This window comes from Leptinotarsa decemlineata, unplaced genomic scaffold (assembly GCF_025532065.1).
Source record: "Leptinotarsa decemlineata unplaced genomic scaffold, Ldec_3_MD MMD2_tig00026328_RagTag_RagTag, whole genome shotgun sequence".
Lineage (NCBI taxonomy): Eukaryota > Metazoa > Arthropoda > Insecta > Coleoptera > Chrysomelidae > Leptinotarsa > Leptinotarsa decemlineata.
In genome coordinates this window covers 19,451,262-19,473,679 of record NW_027412688.1, presented here as the reverse complement: position 1 = coordinate 19,473,679, position 22,418 = coordinate 19,451,262, and the positions used below count along the sequence as shown (strand labels likewise).

Sequence of the window (22,418 nt, the reverse complement as noted above, 5' to 3'; positions counted from 1 at the left end):
ATTATTGTTTTGTTTGAATTGGTGGTGATTGGTATGAGATTGTGAGGTAGTTGGAATAAAAGGATAAACTTCAAATTATAAGAGTTCGACGGATCGTGTTTTTATATACATCTGCCAATAAGTAGTCCCACCCATACAAAAAAGGCTTTAGATGATTCACAATATTCCAGAACATTTTATAGCATTCAAAATTGTTCAATAATGACCAGACTATTCCAGAATGTTCCAGACTATTTTCGAACATTTCAGAAAGTTCTTGTGTCTTCTGGAATGTTGTGAAATGCTTTCGAGTACTCTCGAATGTACTAGAGGCTGAATCTTTCAGCCTTTTCCAAAAATGTTTAATTCAGATGCAATTTGCGAAAAACCATAAACAATTATGAAAAATGCGAAATATTGTTGTATTACTGTTTGCATAAAAAATCTCAAAAAATTGATGATTAAAACTCATTATTTATTTTATACAATAAAGTTGTCAACGAAAATACGAATGAAATATTCATATTAAGTAGGTACCATTATTTTTGAGAAGTTTAGGAAGATCCTAATTCACACTACTATCAAATCTTGTTTGCGGTTGGCCTATATTCGACATTTTTTTGCTATTCTGCACACTTTGATTATTAGAAGAGTATATTAAAAAAAATGCGTAGTTCAGACGTAAAAACAAAAATATTATACGGGACATGAGTGTTTGCATGTAGGACCTGGTACCAAATTATATACTGCAAATATACTATTTTTATGTTCATATGCAGTTTCGTAAAAATATACGATCCAGATCACAGGGTAACTTCGTTCATATGAAATATAAATGAACTTTGTCTTATACTCTTTCTAAGAAGTCATTTAACCTCTTTACTATAGTTAGAACATTGATCCTTAAAACAATTTTTTTCGGTATAGGATCACATGTAAACGAGGATACGTTTTTTCAAGTCATTTTGATTAGACCCAGAATATTTTCGATCTCTTTCATTGATCCTTATTAAATCATCTAAAAGAACAATTCGTTCAGGCCAGTCTCAACTCCCTATACAGTAGGTTATTGAACTGACACCTATCAGAAAACAACTACTCCCCTGGCTAATACCACGAAGAGCGTTGAATTATATCCGACAGGTGTCAGTGCAGGATTCCTGCATATGCTGTTGGCGATACAACTGCCGCAATATATTTTCAATTATTGGAACACCTGTCGGATATAATTCAACGCCCTTCGTGGTATTAGCCAGGGGAGTAGTTGTTTTCTGATAGGTGTCAGTTCATTAACCTACGGTGTAGGGAGTTGAGACTGGCTTGAACGAATTGTTCTTTTAGATGATTTGATTTATAGCCAGTCTTCAAGTATGCCCACTATATGTGAAAAGTTTTCTTTCCTTATACGAGGAATTGGGCAAATTTTGGATATGCAGTTGGTGACCTCGTTCACAGGCAGATGGGGCGACGACAAACCTGTTGTTTGTTGTATGCTTCAGGTTAGTTCGAGGATTGATACTCTGAAGGAATTTGATTTTCAACTATCGGAAATCATCGACTTTATGTTGATGATATACACAACCTTGCACTGACGAGTGGCCAAACAGCCCGAAACCGGTCTGCAAGTGTGTTCCAATAATTGAAAATCTATTGCGGCAGTTGTATCGCCAACAGCATATGCAGGAATAACTTCTGTGAAGAATTCTGCACTGACACCTGTCGGATATAATTCAACGCCCTTCGTGGTAATAGCCAGGGAGTAGTTGTTTTCTGATAGGTGTCAGTCAATTAACCTACTGTGAAGGGAGTTGAGACTGGCCTGAACGAGTTGTTCTTTTAGATGATTTGATTCATAGCCAGTCTTCAAGTATGCCCACCGACTATATGTGAAATGACCGTTTTTATTTTTTTCACAATTCATTTGGCTGTTCCTCATTCGTTCTCATTTATTGTTCTAATAATTTTAATAAAATCTCTTGTTTTTTAATTTCTTGATTACTTTTTTATTTCTCCTGTAATATTAACGCCTTTTTTCTAATACTTTGTTTCAACATCTTGTTGTTTCAGAAATTATAGTTGATTCTGCAAAATTCCTTAGATTCTTTTCCTTTTTATCCCCCCTTTTTCCTTCTTTTCCTTTTTCTCGTTCCTTCTTTTCTATCTATTTGCTGTTCTATCTGAAGTAAGTTCTCTTGTAGCTATACTTGTTTTAGCAACTTTCCTGCGTCGTTTTTCTATTATTTCACGAACGTAAGTAGGTCTACCATCTACTCTATCTCGTCGTAATTATTTGATTATGTAACCACCATTCAGTTCTAGAAACTCTCAAAAATTCTTCTCAAATATCCTATTTATAGAACCAACACTTATTCCGCCGCTATCATCAATGGTATGTCTTACTTCTGTCATCAATGTTACGACCACGACCAACAAATACTAAAAATAGCTTTGACATAGCTTCCTCTCTTTGATCAACAGTTTTCACAAAAAGGAGACATATAATTTACTACAACGGTGGTTAGTTTTGCTGTGAGGATAACTAGAGCCCTGTTCTTGTGGTGCACTGTTTAAAACCTTTGGTGTAGTAATGAATATTACTGGAGTTTTATTCCAACATCAAACCGTTATTTTAACACCTCGACACGTGTTTCGATCACCAAGTGATCATCTTCAAGAGGAAGATTAGGCTAAAAATACCTACAACGTTATCCTTATTTAAACCATAAATACTTCTTCTGAGTACCTGCATCTTAAGTATCTTGAATTAAATTCACAATATTGCCTTAACTACTAATCCTAAATTGATTGTACAATGTGTCCTTATGTAATAGGTAAATCTGATAATTGAATAGAACTGGCCGATACTTGATGAAAATCCATATTCAAAAAACTAATAAATAGAGTTTATTCTATGAGTTTCACTATAATGATGATTTTCGCTATTGTATAGCGAAACACGTGTCGCGGTTTTTGTAAAACCCTTATAGTGAAAATCATAGAATAAACTCTATTTATTAGTTTTTTTTTAATCTGATAATCCCTGTTGCCTCATTGCATCTGATAATATCTACCGCAGTCGTAGACGAAACATCAGGCATAAAAGCCAGTGAAGTATGGCCAACAAACCCGAAGAATAGCTTTGACAGTTATTTCCGGCTGGAAAAATTTACACACACTCATTAACCCTGGTATATATCTACAATGTCTCAGGATATGAACGTTTTGACTTCGTAATTACAATTTTCGAATTTCAACCTTGAAAATTGAGCCTTCAATTCTGAAGGTTCAGAAACCAATAAAGTCTGCGATTCAAGGTACTTTTTGATCATTTAATTTTTTCAGAATGAAATCCGTACTTTCCATTCTTCTGCTGTCGTTGGTTCTGACGAACGGATCTGTAAATAAATGTGGAGATTCCAGTTTGAGAGAATGCTTTTGTGGAAGTCAGTTCTACGAAAATCGATCAATGTTTGTAGTGAATTGTACGGGCTTGGGATTTACCACTGCTGATATGTTGAAGTATATACCTGATGAAACTGAGATGGTTATTTTTACTGGAAATCACGTCAGTACCATCAACAGTAATGTGTTCGGGGAATACAAGAATATGACCAAACTTAGGTAGGTGATAAACTCATGGTAATTTAATAATGGCTTAATGGCTTTTTTCAAATTTTTCAAAATAACTGTGTCTTATTGTAGATACATAGTTAGATAGACAGATGTATTGTTTCTTAAAACTTTACAGTTCTTTATTACTGACTGAGGCAAAAATAACATATAAAAATGCATGCATAATTTTTTCTTAAAAATTGCTCCCAATTACATGATATTATACATATGTACAAAGTGCATTTCTTTAATGCCCGCCCCTTTATTTTTTGAACGGGTCAAATGAAAAAAATGAAATTTGGGATAATGAAATTAATGCACGAATACTTTGAATATTTTGAAGTGAAATTGACAGATGAAACTTTCAAAATGGCGACTGGACGCCATCTGGGAAAAAAATTAAATAGAAAGGAGAGTCTTGTGACACATCTTTTTGAAGCTCCTGACAAATGCTTCACAACATTAGAATATAATGTCAATATCTTCAACTACTACGAAATGGCGAAACTTTTAATAATTGCCTGAATACATTGACATTTAACTACATAATATGAGGTAATAAGCTTGAGGTCAGTTCAGAAGACGCTCGAAATGGTTGTCTTGAACTTTTTGACATATGAACTATCCGATATTTCACACCGAACATTTTCGAACACAGTAACGTCAATATCTCTACAAATATTTATTATTCTCTGCCGTATATCCAATATAGAAGTAGGTTCAGTTTCGTACACCTTTTGCTTCAAATAGCCCCATAAAAAAGTCCAAAGGTGTCAAATCTGGCGAGCGGGCTGGCCATTCTGTAGGACCTCGACGGACAATCCAACGACCGGTAAGAGTTTTATCCTAATAGTTTCTTACTTGTCTAAAGTAATGTGGTGGTGCTCCATCTTGTTGGAATACAATATCCATATCGAATTCATTAGGATTCGCTTCGACAATTTCAGTGATGAGAGGATCAACAGTAGTTTCCAGCATAAAATCTGTTTTTTCCTTAATCAGCTGTCGCCCCCATACGAACGACAACTCTCAGAAGTTGAGAAACTTGTGCGAGCTGAGGACTAACAAGGTCTGACGTGTTATTCCTATCACGGTTGCAGAATCATCCCAACTTCAACCAGATAAATTCTCTCGAGAAAAATATCTGGTCGAGGCGGGAATCGAACCCGAACCCTTGTTAAATTTTGATCAATAAATAGAGGTCCTACAGTATGGTTTCTCTTCTTCGATAAGGGTCATCTTCAGTTAATTGGTGTACCATTTTAGTTTTGTATGGATGATATCTATTCCTCTTCAAAAGTCTTCACACAGTAGAAGGAGGCACCTCACAAACATTCGCGACGAAATAAGTAGACTGTTTTTTTAGGATTTACTACCATTTTACCAATTATTTGCACTTGTTGTTCTTCCGGAATGGACGGATGACCTGAGGGCTTTTTGAAGTTCCCTCAAATATTTTCTACAGATAGGACGATTTGGAAAACGTTCATTGAAAATCATTTCGGTCTCGTGAAAGTTACGCGTCGCACCGTAAATAAAAATCGCTTCATTTTTTTTTTCAAATGGACGCAAATTGACCATTTTAGAGATTGTTGACGTGGTACCTTTCTACTAGTAAAACCGAAAACTAAATGAGAATATTCTAACTGAACAATGATGTTCATTGTCGTACTGAAAGTTTTTATAAACAAAAAGAAACATAACAAACCTTATCGGGTTGTTGGAATTGCCATATGGCAGATAAAAAGGAATATTTCTAGAAATATCGATATTAACGTGTTTGTCTTCAGGAAATTATTAAATGTTCTGCCATTTTGTAGTAGGTTAAGATATTGACTTCATATTCTATGGTTGTGAAGTATTCCTCAGGAGCTTCAAGATGATGTGTCACAAGACCCCCTTTCCATTTAATTTTTTTCCCAGATGGCGCCCAGTCCCAATTTCGAAAGTTTTATCTGTCAATTTCATTTCAAAATTAAGTATTCATGCATTAATTTTATTATCCCAAATTTCAAGTTTTTGAGTTGACTCGTTCAAAAAATAAAAGGAGGGGGGACATTGAAGAAATGCACTGTATGTAGGAATGTAGGTGCGAAGCTATATGCTTCATCGAATACAAATACTGGCGTTTTTCCAACATAATTCAAACGAAACTTCCTGTATATTTCCACATTTTCTCAATACCTGGCAAAGGAGGGTCACAAATTAGGCAGCAGGCGCGCGTGGTAATAAAAAAAATACTTTTTTCAAATGAAGAAATACATATAAAATGAGTTCGAATTATATCAAGGAGGTTACATACAGCGCCATCTGCCCGCGAATAGATCAAGCAATAATGTTGATCATTCTGTCAAATAGAGATTCCGAGCTTGGGAGTTACAAACATGCTATGATTTGTAAAGGGTAATAGCAAAGAGTTTTCATCATTAGAGGCGATTAGCTCTATATATTATTCATTGGTCAGAAACAAACTTGAAAAACGCCGCCAAATTAACGACTTGATTTTTATGTACAAAATCATACATAATCAAATCGACTCTTCTACTTTACTTTTATCATGGAATTTTAACGTTCCTCGTATAACTTCCAAGTCACACATAACTTTTTACATCGACGTACCTAACTCACAACACAACTTTCACTTTCCTTTGACATCTATGTGTAGAAGCTACAATAATCTACAAATTATCGATATATTCTTCTTACCCTTATTTCAGTTTAGGAAAGCAATATACAGGGTGTAACATAAGTACGTTAAAATATTCAAGTGACATATTCCTGAGACAATTTTAAGAAAAAAAGTCTATATGAACTTGTGTCCGAAAATGCTTCGTTTCGGAGATACGGGGTGTTGAAATTGAATTTTTTTGTTCGCTTTTTGAAAATAACTCTTGCAAAAAATAAGTTATTTGCACGAAATTCGGTACCCGGGGTTTTTTTGACGTAGGAAATCATAATTTCGTATTGATTTTCATGCAACATCTAGAGGGCGCTGCGTACGCTGTCATTTTTTATTTCAAATTGCCCTAACTTTTTTGACATTAAACTTTTTGTACTTTTCATGAAAAAACCTAATTCCCACACCTCTTCCAAATAAAAAAGGTACACCTCCTCAACAACGCTGGAGGTGATGCATATTACTTTATAGCCAAATTTGATTTCAATAATTTTTGTCACTCTTCGCTTGCAAATTGAGTTAATTAAATTGAGTAGGCTATGAAAGTTTGTTTATAAAAATAGAAGTTCGCTGTCACATTTTTAAGTATTAATTGACAAATTTATAGTTTGGAGTTTATAAAGTGATTTTTTGGTACCATTCCCGACTTTACGAATGCTGAAATGGCTGATACGGTTTTTGCATACGGCTTGGCTGACGGAAATTCAAGCGAGGCCAGACGCATCTATCAGGAAAGGTATCCCCAACGCGTGACTCCTTGTGCAGCGACATTTGCGAATCTTTTCCGGCTATTTTCCGAATCTGGAAGCTTTGAAACAAATTCTGCAGTAGGACGGCCACGGACTACAAGAACTGTAGAATTGGAGGAGGCGGTTCTCGAAGAAATGAGTGAACATCCAGAGACAAGTACAAGAAAAATTAGTCAAACTTCAAATGTGAGTCACATGACAGTTTACAGAATTTTAAAGGAACAGCAATTATATCCTTATCATATTCAGCGTGTCCAGGCACTTACGCTACGTGATTTCCAACCACGTATCGAATTTGCTCAATGGCTTCAAAGAAAAGTCGAACAACATCCGCGTATTTTATCGAAAATCCTCTTCACAGATGAGGCTAATTTTTCAAGAAACGGTACCATGAACTTCCATAACAACCACATCTGGGAGAAAGATAACCCACATGCGATAACGCAAACTCATTTCCAAGACAGATTCTCTTTTGATGTATGGGTAGTCATAATTGGAGATTATTCAATTGGGCCCTCACGTACATTTTGTGGAACACGGGCTTCCCCAACTTATGAAAGATGTTCCCATTGGTCTCCGAAATCACTCTTGGTTTATGCACGATGGAGCTCCTGCTCATTTTAGTGTGCTGGCAATACATTTTTTAGACGTAGCATATCCCCAACGATGGATAGGAAGAGGAGGCACTGAACATTGGCCCCCGAGGTCACCGGATCTCAATCCCGTCGATTTTTTCTTTTGGGGACACCTAAAATCACTAGTTTATGCTAGCCCCATTGAAAACGAGGAAATGTTGAGGGATCGCATCATAGCTTGCTGCGAAAAGATAAGAAACACTCCGGGCATTTTTCAACGGGTGCGAAATTCTTTGATGAGGAGAGCAGAAGCTTGTATTACTGTTAGGGGTCGTCACTTTGAACAGTTGTAATAGTTGGTTCGTTTAATTTTTATATGTTTATTTTTATAATAAATAATATATTACTTCTCCGAATTGTTTTTTTACAAACTCCGAAATGTAGCACTTTCTAATTAAATAATTAAATATGACAATTTTTTTTATTTGGATTTAATAAGCAGTTCGATAATGCTCAGTTTAGAAGAAGTCTGTACGGGTATACTGCGTATAAAGTTTGATGAAAATAACTAAAATTGCAAAAAACTTATGACAAAAACCTACCATGTTTTGAAAAATTTCAACAATCTGTATTTCGAAAACGAATCATTCTTCGTTAAACATTTCATAGGAAAAAGTTGTTTATTTTGACGAGATCCACCACTTACTTAATTTTTGTAATGTTCTCATCAACTTCAATTAGCGCCATAGGAGCTAAGTTGGCCATAATATAACGATAAGTATCAAGTAAATCGGAAAAATTCTTGCTCCCTGAGAGCTATCTTAGCGTGCGCTGCCTATACCGTTGAAGTTACCTAAAGATAATGTACCGTGAGTAAGCCATTATGCGTCGCATTTAGTGTAAGACGACGGGAGACGATGCGCAAGGGTAGAGGGGCGGTCTAAGCAATGAAGCGATATCGCCGAGAACGCGACCCGAATGCGGGCAGAAGCGTGAGGGTAGACTTCGTTGACGGTTGTATTAGTTTAGCAAATTTCTGTATAGGTAACATAATTCGATTCTCGAAACTATTCATTACTTTTTTTTTAGTTACTCTATTTTTAAATTAAAAATATAAATTACTTATATTAACATACAGCTGAAGCTACTGAACCTAGAATCATGAAATATGCAGGTAGGTATAGCATACATAAGCACCAAGAAAGCGAATCAGGAATTTCCACCCCCCAAGGGGAAAATAGGGGTTCAATGATTGTATTGAATTTCATCAGTTTTGACGTTGAAAACCTGAAGTTTTGGGTTAATAAAAAAATATTGTAACTATTTATTTGAAATGGTCTGTCACGAAACTTAATGTGACAAACTAAATTCTATGCGGGCGAAGCCGCGAGCAAATACTAGGTGTGCTATAAAGCACAATAGGATTATGTTTGTACATCTATGATGAAAATTTGAATGGTGGAGGATATTGTAACATACTACAAAATGTTGTGAGGGTTGCAGTGAGGATGCGGAAAATATTTGGTACCAACATAATGTAGCACCGCCTCATAATTGCGGGACCGCAGGCGTATTACTCGATTAATCATTTCATGATAGACGGGTTGCCAATATAATGGGTCGTACCTTTGGCCAGCACACGTTCCCCCGATCTGTCTCATATGAACTATTATGTATAAAGGCATATTCAAAAATATTGCATATGCAGATCCTGCAACAAGTAAAGAGAATATGGCTACAAAAGTTTTACATTACTTATTCATTTGAAATCATGTCTTCAATAAAAACTATGACGGCAAATTATTAGCTCTAATAAATTTTCTGTAACAGTTCGAAATGAAGGTTTCATAGCCCGTAGTTTTATGGTGGACATGCGCATGTTTATTTTTTCAAGAAATATCTTGTGAACGGAAATTAGTGGAAATTAGTCAAAAGGTATTTTCTCTATCCTATATTCAATTTGAATTTTCTCATTCACTAATCGACGGGATTCAATCCATGAGCTTGAAGTTATTCATTCAATGAAGTACCTGAATATACACGTAGCTTGCTTCAAGAACAAATAACCAAACAATCAACAACCTTCCGAACTATCAAATTATTCAACCTGTGTGTAGATTAACCCAGCATCTAAAAAGAAAACACTCTTATCAGTTTCTCTTTGGACTGTGGAATGAAAGCCATTGAAATGGTGTCAATATTGTCAAAAGGGATTAATCAAATTATGTTGCCTACAAACCTTTTGTTGAATGGAATTTCAAAATTCAGCTGAAAATATAATCATTAATGAATTTATCTAATACATAATTTGCCAAACTAGCTGAAACAGTGGCACCCACTGGTGTTACAAATATTTGTTTGTAAAATGTATTATCAAACACAAAAATAATTTGTTTTGATGATGAATTTCAAAATCTGGTGATAAAGATGATACTGGTGATGAAGGTAGATTCGTAAATAAAGAATCTGATACTTATTTATTTATCCACTGAAAGACAAATAATCTTTCACAATATATAATAGTGTAATTTGAATGTATATTGTATTTTTCTATCTAAAGAAGTCATCTTGTAATATTTTGTTACCAAAAATGGTGCTACATATCGGAACGTTCTTGTTGACGAATTTACTTACTATATATTTTGATTTCAGGATTATCGACATGAGCAATAACGGTATCACAGACATAAAAGGCAAAGCATTCCACCACGTTACTGGCGTAACTCGTCTGATACTGAATCACAACAATATCTCGATATCTGAAGAGTACGACAAAAACTACCATCATCCGCGAGTGTTTTCCAATTTTGTCAACCTACAGGAGTTGCACTTGACGAATGCTTTCGCAGATAATACTGATGCTGATCTAGCGGACGATTTGCATGATATTTTTGTGTCCAGTGGCCTATCCAAGTTATTTAAGCTACACTTGGAGCAGAATGAAATCGTCAACTTTAGGGATGATAGGGTGTTTTGCGACTTGCCAGACATACACGATTTGTATTTAGGTAAGAAATTTGTACGAATATACAGGCGGATTCCGGGGGGATGGCACAATTAGTCGTTTCTGGTGAACTAGACACCGGATCACTTCTCTACCTAACTAAAATATTTTCGACAATGAAGTGTTGCCACTTCCATTAGAAACTAGTAGCAACTTTGATTTTTTAAATGGAACCCCCTGTATATAATATTATTGTTGAAATCTACAACAATTACCCGACAATTTTCCTTGATATTTTCCCATACCTATCCGTTACCATTTTCGAAATATGAATTACTTTAAATATTTTCTTCGGAAAACATGACCTCTAAAAATGATGATATCTTTGAGTTGAGGAATACTATGGCACCAAAATCTGCTTTGGAGTGAGGTGATACTTGGAGGCTTCCCACACTTCAGCGTAATCTTCGTTACTTCAATACAGGGTGGTAAAAAACACAGTTTTTTCGTTTGCTTGAAAAAGTGACTGAAATAGTGGATTATTTCGACTATTTTGGACAGTGTGATAAAATTATCAGCACGACATGTAGAAGGTTCAATGAAAGCTATCTGAATCTACTGCAAATGAACCTCAAGAAATGTATGCGAATTCAGAACAATTTGAATGCATTTGGATCAACTTCAGAAGGATCAAAAACTCGCCTCGTTCCGTAACTTCTGAAGACAACCAGGATAATGTCTTAGCATATTTTCACGCATTTCCTGATTCATCAATAAGAAGTGCTGAAGAAGATTTGGTTCAAAGAATCTTGCGAACACATAAAATGCATGATTACAAATTCACCAAAATTCAAGCAATGTAGCCTCAAGACCCTCAACAGAGAGTTGAATTTTGTGAAATGTGGTTGATACGCAAGATTTTTTTTAAACAAAATTATTTGGACTGATGATTCGACATTTTCCAGAGAAGGAATTTTCCATAGGAAAAATTGTATTTTAAGAAAAATTCATAACAATAAAAAAAACATTCATAACATCCAGAACCGATATTTTGAAGAATATATATATATATATATATATATATATATATATATATATAATATATATATATATATATATATATAACTAGGTAATCATTCAAGTCATATTGAACAACGATGTGTTTGTGACAGTAAATAAAACAAGTGTGCTTTATTTCGGGTGCAAATCAGTGTGATAAATGTGTCGTGCTAAGAAAATGAATAATAATTTGTGACGAAATTTTCACAAATTTCTGTTGGTATCAGACATGTATAAGTTTTGGCAGACACTTGCTAGATCATACTTCATGAGAATATTGGGAGATGTGAATGTTTCGATTTTCAATTGAAAGTATTAATTTTCTTAACTAATAATATTTGTTAGTTTGATCGATGTAGCCATTAGATAGGAAATCATGAAAATGAGAAATTAAACTTCCTATTTTTTTAAACCATTCTTTTCTGTAACTAACGTTACTGTAGTTTCGTCCTATAAGGACATTTTCATACGAATACAATAAACTGAAATAATTAACAATGTTGTTCCTTATATATCCACACACCACTGTAGGTAATAACAGACGATCCTTAACTGAGTATCTGAATTTTGTTTACACGTGACATTGGGGGTACGCTAATCTGACAACAAGCGAAAATACTAGGTCGATTTGGTCATTCAGCAAGTTAAATCCGCAATGTCTCTGCTTATGAATTTCAAAGGATTCCAAATAATTGACTTTCAAACCTTTGCTTGCATAGTGCAAAATTTCCTTATAGTTTAGATTCGGGAACTTGTGGTTGCATCCCAAAGGGTGGTTTGAAAATGTCGAGTCATTTTTACTTAGTCTGAAGGACCTTACATGTTCAGCATACCGTTTTGATAAATTTTGGCCATATTGTCCAACATTAACACTATTACTCACCGGACAGTTCAGCTTGTGATCTACAGATGTCTCCATCTTGTCCACTTTATCTTTGGTGAAATTAAACATTTTTTGATTTCTGATTGTTTGATCTGGGGGTTCATTAATCTATACGTAAATTTGAGGCTTTGTTTTCTGACTAACATTTGAATTGTGTCTGCGTTGAAACCATTATTCTGTCCTATCTGTATAATTTCCCTATCCAGATTGTTAGCAGACAAAGGTAATGAGAATGTTCAATGCAACATTGAATTGTAGACTGCTAATTTATGACTCTCGGCATGGAAAGAATCACTTGAGATTGTAATGTCTATATAGCTGGATTAATATGTTTCTCTATCTTTGTTTCGAGTGTGTACTGTATGTTTCTATTAAGATTATTTCATAAATGTCATAAATTGGTTCAGCTGCCGTGTAGTCCTCTGAAATAGGTGAGAATATCGTCTACATATCTGTACAAAAAATAAATATGTTTTTTACCCTTGTCGGAATTTACTATAGTGTTCTCCAAGCAAATTTGTTTGCTAAAAGTGGACTGAGGTGTGAGCCCATTGGTAAACCTGAATCCTGTTTATAAATTTTTTTATCGAACTGTAAGTAATTCTGATTTAGGCATACCTACATCGAAAGCTGTCGAAATTTCAAAAGAAGTGACTCGGTTTACTTTGGCTTGATCTAATATATATTTGAAATGAGAGACTTACATTCGTTGTATGCTGTGTTAGAAAAATACTCTTTACTGGAATTAAACTGCAATTGAATTATGTGGCGTGGTTCGGTTTCTTATTTTTTATACGAAAGTTAGCGAATTTTTAATGCTGTGACGCGTGACGAAATTGGTAATGCTTTTGAACAACTTGAGTAGTGTAACAAAGAGACTTCTGGCGCAAAATCCATGTATTTTCTTATGGAGCTAAACTTTTTGCAATTTTTGGTTCAAACAGGAGTGGGGGTAACCTATCAGCGTCATCGAAATCGACGCAGGATGGAACGAGTATCGTAGCGATTCAAGCATGGAACTCCGCCCCTCGGCCCTCTTGGTACTCCACCTAACCTATCGGCCCCCTTGGTACTCCACCTAACCTATCAGCTCCCTCGGTCCCCTTCAGTCACGTGATTTTAAATAAAAAAAGTTTATAGTTATGGGATTCGAACCTGGGTCGTCCGCGCCGTAGACATTGTCCTTAGCCTCTACACCATCGTAAGATATTGAAGTTAACTTCGAATGTTGGGTATTTATAGCGTTAGTTTTGTCGGGACCGAAATTGACTCATTCATTATACTTGACAGCATTTTTATTTTTGATTTCCGTAGAATGTAATCGTCATTATCATATTGAAGATAGGAAAATATACTTAGATTTGGGAAATAATTAATATTTCATGTAAAGATGTGTATGTGTGTGTAAGAGCGAGAGGCGCGTGTGACGTAATCGATGTAAAGAGAGATGGAGATTGAGGTTTTACCGGTTGCTAGTGCAAGCAGGTGTTGCCAGTTGTACAATAAATCAATGTTTATGGAGTAATGTAGCGTTGCCGGTTTGAAAATTAAGTTATAGAACACACAGAGTCATCTATGAGTCACTAGCTGAACTATCTATTGGTTGAAGAAGGACACTGTAAACACTAACTCATAAGACTATACTTAGATTTGGGAAATAATTAATATTTCTGTAAAGATGTGCATGTGTGTGTGTAAGAGCGAGAGGCGCGTGTGACGTAATCGATGCACAAATTTACGTGGCTTTGCGTATATTGAGAGATTCATTTGAATAATTTATCGTACAGAATTGTTTCATGTCCTGTTATCAGTAACCGCACAAAAATAAGCGCTCGATTCATCGATACAATAGTATTGGAAACAGAGAAAAGTTATAGAATACACAGAGTCATCTATGAGTCACTAGCTGAACTATCTATTGGTTGAAGAAGGACACTGTAAACACTAGACTCCTAAGACTGCATCTGTCAAATGTTAATACATGCCAGCATGTCAGGTTCGGCGTTGCCAGTTGTACAATAAATCATTGTTTATGGGGCAATGTAGCGTTGCCGGTTTTGGAATTGATCGTGAACTACTCAACGAAATTGGAAGCGCGAAAGTGATATATTAATAATAATGAATCAGATTTAAAAAAAACATTACAGATTAATGAGGCTGTATCGTTTCAAAGTGTGATCCCTCAGTATTACAAGGTATCTCAAAATACATCATTGAAAACAAACATGGCGACGAAGTGTACAGGGTGCGTCAAAATACATCATTCAAGAAAGAACATAACAGTTCCACGAGGCTGTAAGTTTTCAACGTGCGATCTCTCATGTTTATAAGGTATCTCAAAATACACCATTGAAAAACGAATATGACGTTGAAGTGTACAGGGTGCGTCAAAATATATCATTTAAGGAAAAAAACATGTCGATTTGAAATATGATATTAATGTGTATACAGGGCGTTTCAAAATACATCATTTAAAAAAAACATGTCGATTCAACAGAAGTCTAGCGTTCCAACATGTCGGAAGTCTCGTATCTTTGTTAACCAAGTTAGCATCATCAGGAGAAGAAGAGATCCAAAAGTGTCGAGAGGTTGAGCTTAGTGGACTCAACGTGAGGGCGCGAATGGGGGAGCGAAGTATTCGACAAGGACATTTCAAAATACGTGGTTTTCCGTGCGTTTTCGATCGTTTTTCGTGCGTTTACGATCGTTTTTCGTGCGTTTACGATCGTTTTTTCGTGCGTTTTCGATCGTTTTTCGTGCGTTTTCGACCGTTTTCCGTGCGTTCATTCGTTATGGTTTCATCGTTATTGTCGTAACGGTTTTTCGTGTTTCAATATGACAGTCATTTATCATTTAACGCGTTTCGCTAACCAAGTTAGCATCATCAGAAATGATTAACCTCCATGCTTTGTCATATGAAGATTCATTTTGCGAATTTTCAGACTCTTGAACGGAACCTTGTGGAACACCCAACCTAACTTCTGTTACAGAGTAGTGTCGGTCAGCCAATCAGAATGGAGAAATCAAATATCGCTCGATTGATTGTGCTAGATGAAATTGAACTGGAGAATGAGGGTCGAATAATAATATAATAGTGATAAAACATTAAAAGCTTGAAAGTGACGTAGTCAGCGTGATAGTGGTGGCGTGTGTGATAATGAATGAGTTATTACGAAGAATAATAGCGCAACTGTCAGAAGGGCACTGAGTTGTATATTTACTAATAATGATCGGATCGTCGCATACGGCATGTCAAATGAAAGGATAAGAAATGATTCGTCGACAGAGAAAAAACAAATATGGCGTAATGAATATAATATCCAACGCCTAATGTGAAATAACACAGGAAGAATTGCAAATTCAACAAAAATCACTGAAAAAACTTGTAATTAAAAATTGTTGGGTTATGAACAACTATAAGTTTATTCCAATTGCAGAAGCTTGATTCAAAACGCAGAATTTTTGACAAAAAAATTAAAAAAATCATTGGATACTGAAACATATGATATATTTGGATTCCTTAGGGTGAGAAGGTTTCGAATCCATCAAAAAACGACCACTTCCGGTTTCCACTTCCGGTCCTCCGATTTCGATGATTTCAACATCAATGGATTCGTTTAGATGTCATGAAACATAATTAATCATTTGTCGAAGCCAAAAGGGCCTTATAACCTATTTTCATTATACTAGCAGCAACGTACCGATGTGGGTACTCATTTCAAATGATTTCATTTGTAGATTATGAAAAGTATAATATCGAGCATCTAATGTGAAATAGCATAGAAAGAATTGCACATTTAAAGAAAATCATTAAACATATTTGAAATTAAAAGTTGTTGGGTTATGAACAACTACGAGTGTAATGTAATTGCAAAAGTTTTATTCAAAACACATAATTTGTTGACAAAAAAATCAAATAATCATCGTATACTGAAACATATGGTATTTTTCGATTCCTTAGGGTGAGAAGGTTTCGAATCCGTCAAAAACAGGTCACTTCCGGTTTTCACTTCCGGTCGTCCGATTCCGATGATTTTGACATCAATGGATTCCTTTAGATGTCAAAAAACATAGTTAATCATTTTACGAAGCCAAAAGGACCTCATAACCTATTTTCGCTATACTAGTCGCAACAGGTCGATGTGGGTACTCAATTCAAATGATTTAATGTGTAGACAATGAAAAATATAATATCGAGCGCCTAATGTGGAACAGCATAGGAAGAATTGCAAAGAGAATCATTGAAAAAACTTCCGATCGCCACGTACATCATGTCAAATGAAAGAAGAAAAATTGCAGAATTCATCTATAAAGAAAAAATAAATATGGTGCAACATGTCAGAAGGGCACTAACCCACATCTTCATTAATGATAACTGAATCTCAACGTGCAGCAAATCAAATGAAAGGAAAACGAATGCAGAATTCATCAACAGAGAAAAAAAAACCGAGACGATGCCAAGAGGGCACAAAGTTGTATCTTCACTAATAATAGTCGCATCATCACATGTAGCACTTCAAATAAAATGGGAAAAAAGCAGAATTCATGTGTTTGTTGCGCTATTCAAATCCAAGGTGACATGGATCAATGTCAACGCTGAATATGCATATAACAAAGACTCTTTGATTTTCTTTTGTTTCATTTCAGAATATGTCATCACTAATTTTTATATTCAAACCCAAAGTGACATTGATCACTGTCAATGTCGAATCTACATCCGGAGATATGCAGTTCTCAAAGCGACGAAACAAAGGCTCTTTGTTTCATTTTAAAATATGTCATCACTTATTTTACTATAAATACGTCATGCATGGCGAAATGAGTTAGTTGCATCCGTTGAAAGTGATACCAGTGACAAGTGCACCGATTCTATTTGAAAGTAAGTGTTTTAGGTTTGACTTTTTCCTCAGATGAATTTATTCAAATGTAATTTAATTGAAAATTGGTGAGAATTGTTGAATCATTTGATTTCCAAAATTTTTTTCGATATATATATGTTGGATGATTTCAGTCAAATGTTTTACATATCGTGGTTTGTTTGAGATAGTATTCGCATATATTGTGAATCAAAACATAAAGCTTTCATTTTTTATTTTTCACAGATGGATTTACAAAAGTTGAATGTAAGTTCGATCGTGAAGAGAAAGCCAAGTATCAAAGTAGCAGATTTGCCTGTGGAGATGCCGCAGGAGGATATTCACTGCCAAAATCGTGGAAGGAAAATTTGGTGAGGCGGTCTTGTTAGATTTGGGAGATAAAGTATCATTTCTGCCCCACCGAGTGACGGAGGCGTATCGTCCTCACTTAGAAGAATTTTCATTAGAAAATACGCTATTGTGTTCAAAGGGTTAATGGACATTGGGAAACCGAATCTTGTCGTTTCATTCGAGATTGTACAGAATTAAGGTTAGTATTGTTTCCAATTTTTTCTTTGTTTTATAGGCAATATACAGTATACAATATTTTTCATTCGGGTCAAAATTCTCACTCACAGATATGATCCGCATAAAGTAGTGTTTTCATACAATATATTTCCTTCACTTAGTACGTGCAGAATATGTGTTTTAAATACTTTATTTTGGATGACACTTGATTTTTTATTTTCATTATAAGTGTAGCAATTACTTCATGAAAGACATTACCCTCTCTGTTGCCAAAAAAATTTTTTTTTGTGTATGTTTTTATTGAAAAATCGAATTTATTTCAGTGTATTTTTTTACTGAAAAATCGAATTTATTTCAGGATAATACATCAACGTGTGCAGTATCAGTCAGAGTCATCTCAACAACATTCAAAACCGTCATAGCAACCTTTGCAGAACGAGTTTGAAATCTCAGCAGTTTCCATTTTTGTCAGTCTATAGTTGCACATTATGAGGCTAGAATTTGTCGATATTCAGTGATTTGTTGGACAAACTGCACCTATTCAATATATATACAACCGTAGTGAATTTGGAAGACTTTGAAGATTCATCGTGGTGTGTTCCAAAATTCAAGAAAAACACGCCGTTCTGTATGGGTCATTCCAAAGGAAATTTGTTCAGCTGCAGTCTCAATAACGTTGATATTTTATATAAATGGCTTTATAATATACTACCAAAATAAATAAAATACATATCACACACATCTTTTTTTGAAAATGAAAATTTATCTTATACAGGGAAAGTTATCAAAAATATGCAGTAACAAAAAATTATACACCAGATTTTATAGAGATGAAGAAACATCATATTGAAAGATACTAGGTTGACAAAAACAGGACATTTTAGAAATAAAGAAAATAAGTTTGTCTGTCATTTTAAATTCTGATTCGTTGGGTCGATATAACAAAAAGTGGCATTTTATATCTTGAATTTTATTCAGGACATTATCATAGATGATTGACATTTGACATCAAATTTCAAGTGTGATATTTGGAAATTCATTTCGTATTGTAGTTTTTTCGAAATTCCCATTCAAAATAGCATCCTTTGATATAGATACCGGACGAGTCTATTATGTGTAGATAACCTGAGTTTCAATTGTTCGGAGTTCTGAGTTCTTGTACATATAAACATAACAAAGTAACGATACAGACAAATATGCAAAATCGTCATAAAATAATTCAAATCCATTCAAGTGAATTCATGAATTGAAAGATATTTTAACCTCAACTTCGATATTCTGAAACAAAAACACACAGTATTCACAATTCCATCTTTCGTTATTCCAAGTTCATAGTCATCAAAATTGATACGATTATAATATATATAGGAATATAAAACTATCTTCAAATACAGTTGCATGAATGCACATCAAGCATTTTGTCGTAGTAAGGTGACCGGGGCAAAGTTACAACTTCAGCATAATATGAATGTTTATAAATATTAGGAAAGATCAAGATCATCAACAGGTATTGAGAAATTCATTCGGTATCCAAAGCTTTCGGAATACAATGCAAATAATTTTCTTTATGACTATTCGTTCGATATTAAATATTATTACCTCAAAATATATCGAAATCATAACACGTTTGCGATTCATTTTTTCAGTTACACTTGAAAAGTGAGTTTCAGTTTGCAGAAATAATAGCCCACACATGTTGGAAATTTTGCCATAGTGTGGTGAAAATCGTATTGAAAATTCTACGAAATATAAGCGCATACATACAGAGTGAATCAATATTTGAAATACGTCGTTTGGAACCCCCCATAACCCTTCTCTATCGAATTTTGGCAGAAATAATGCTGAGTCGTATTGTAGAGTTAACGTTCGAAATTGGGGAAAGTGAAGTATTCACTTGCGTGCGACGGTTATGCGTGCGTTTTTCGAACAGTTTACGTGCCTTTATTCGTTATCGTTTCGTCGTTATTGTCGTTTTTTTTTCCTATTTCAATATGACAGTCATTTAACACTTAACGCGTTTCGCTTACCAAGTAAGCATCATCAGGAGATGACTAAAGTCCACGCTTTGTCGTATGAAGGTTCGTTTTGCGAATTTTCAGACTCCTGAACCGAACCTTGAGGAACAATCAGCCTAACTTCTGGTACAGAGTGGTGTCGTAAGCCAATCAGACTGGAGAAATCAAATATCAGTAGAATGATGGTTTTAGATGAAATTGAACTGAGGAATGTGGGTCGAATAATAATAATAATAGTGATAAAACATTAAAACTCAACTTGTGTTACAGAGTGGTGTCGGTCAGCCAATCAGAATGGAGGAATCAAATATCGGTCTAATAATTGTGTTAGATGATATTGAACTGGGGAATGTGGGTCGAAAAATAATAATAATAATAATGATAAAATGTTAAAAGTTTGAAAGTGACGTAGTCAGCGTGAAGGTGGTGGCGTGGTAGAAAATGTGTGAGGATTTGTGGAAATGAATGAGTTATTAGAAAAAAAATGGAGCAACTGTCAGAAGGTCACTAAGTTGTATATTCGCTGATAATAATCGAATTATCGCTTACAGCACGTCTAATGAAAGGACAAAAAATCCAGAATTCATTGACGAGAGAATACAAAGATGGCGCAACATGTCAGGAAGACATTAAGTCACAATTTCACTCATGATATTTGGATCTTAACGTGCAGCACATCAAATGAAAGAGAAACGAATGCAGAATGTTATCGACAAAGAAAAAACAAAGATGACGCAACATGTCAGAAAGGAACGAAGCCACATCTCCGTTAATGACAATTGAATCTCAACGTGCAGTACATTGACTGAAAAAGAAAAAAAATGCAGAATTCATCGACAGAGAAGAAAAAACAAAGACAACGTAACATGTCAGAAGGGCAATGAGCCGTATTTTCGTTAATAATGATTTGTTCTCAACGTACAGTACATCAAATGAAATGGAAACGAATGCAGAATTCATCGACAGAGAAAAAACAAAGATGGCGCAACATGTCAGAAGTGCACTAACCTGCTTCTTCGTTAATAAAAGTCGCCTCGTCACGTGCAGTATATCAAAGAAAAAAAAAAGAGGCAACCAAAAGGACACTGAACCATATTTTCGTCAATAATAGTCAGATCGTCGCATTTGACATGATTCATTCACTCAAAACTGAAATATTTAGAAGATACCAAAGGAGATCTCACGGTGACTATAAGTTCTGGTATGCTTTGTTAGGTATCGAATGATGCGTGCAATTTCGTTAATTCCAGCGACATGATTATTCCAAGACATATTGGTGTCCATTTGAACCTCAAAAAACTTATCGAAGCAGAAGGTGGAACCCCAAAGAATAGGAGATATAGTACACCAAGTCAGTGAAGAGCGGCATTTTTTCTGCCAAAAAATTTTTGAATTTCTTCAAATTTTCCAAATATCTGTAACAGAAAGACAAAACTCAGCTGCGGAACGCTTCTATCTACTAAAGTTAAGTATGTGTCGGTAGTGTGTAACGAAGGTTTCCATTAAATTCACTGGTTGCGCCCTCTGGAGGATGTTTGTTGCGATACACCATAGATGACAATATTTATTGTTTATCATTTCGAATCCGTTGAATACAAGGTGTTTGGAAATACAAAAAACAAACGTTTTAACGCTTTGTAGACGTGTTTGATGCTCTATGACCAACACCCGTTATCCATATTTTCATTATTATCCCGATTGTATGACCACCAAACATTCAATATTATCGGGATTGAAGGGAGCTGATAGGTTAGGTGGAGTACCAAGGTGGCCGATAGGTTAGGTGGAGTACCAAGGGGCCGAGGGGCGGAGTTCCACGCTTAAATCGCTACGATTCTCGTTCCATCCAGCGTGCCCCCTTGGTACTCCACCTAACCTATCGGCCACCTTGGTACTCCACCTAACCTATCAGCTCCCTTCAATCCCGATAATATTGAATGTTTGGTGGTCATACAATCGGGATAATAATGAAAATATGGATAACGGGTGTTGGTCATAGAGCATCAAACACGTCTACAAAGCGTTAAAACGTTGTTTTTTTGTATTTCCAAACACCTTGTATTCAACGGATTCGAAATGATAAACAATAAATATTGTCATCTATGGTGTATCGCAACAAACATCCTCCAGAGGGCGCAACCAGTGAATTTAATGGAAACCTTCGTTACACACTACCGACACATACTTAACTTTAGTAGATAGAAGCGTTCCGCAGCTGAGTTTTGTCTTTCTGTTACAGATATTTGGAAAATTTGAAGAAATTCAAAATTTTTTTGGCAGAAAAATGCCGCTCTTCACTGACTTGGTGTACTATATCTCCTATTCTTTGGGTTCCACCTTCTGCTTCGATAAGTTTTTTGAGGTTCAAATGGACACCAATATGTCTTGGAATAATCATGTCGCTGGAATTAACGAAATTGCACGCATCATTCGATACCTAACAAAGCATACCAGAACTTATAGTCACCGTGAGATCTCCTTTGGTATCTTCTAAATATTTCAGTTTTGAGTGAATGAATCATGTCAAATGCGACGATCTGA

General features: G+C 35.2%; 1 protein-coding gene across 1 annotated transcript in view; it reads left to right on the top strand.

Moving 5' to 3' along the window:
* Nucleotides 1–22,418, top strand: part of LOC111502832 (trophoblast glycoprotein) — a 44,310-nt gene that overhangs the window by 8,185 nt on the left and 13,707 nt on the right. Inside the window, exons 2-3 of the mRNA XM_023156998.2 lie at nucleotides 3,322–3,600; nucleotides 10,245–10,600. Coding sequence (XP_023012766.2) covers nucleotides 3,323–3,600; nucleotides 10,245–10,600 — 634 coding nt within the window. The 5' untranslated portion in view covers nucleotide 3,322. The remainder of the gene's footprint in view (nucleotides 1–3,321; nucleotides 3,601–10,244; nucleotides 10,601–22,418) is intronic.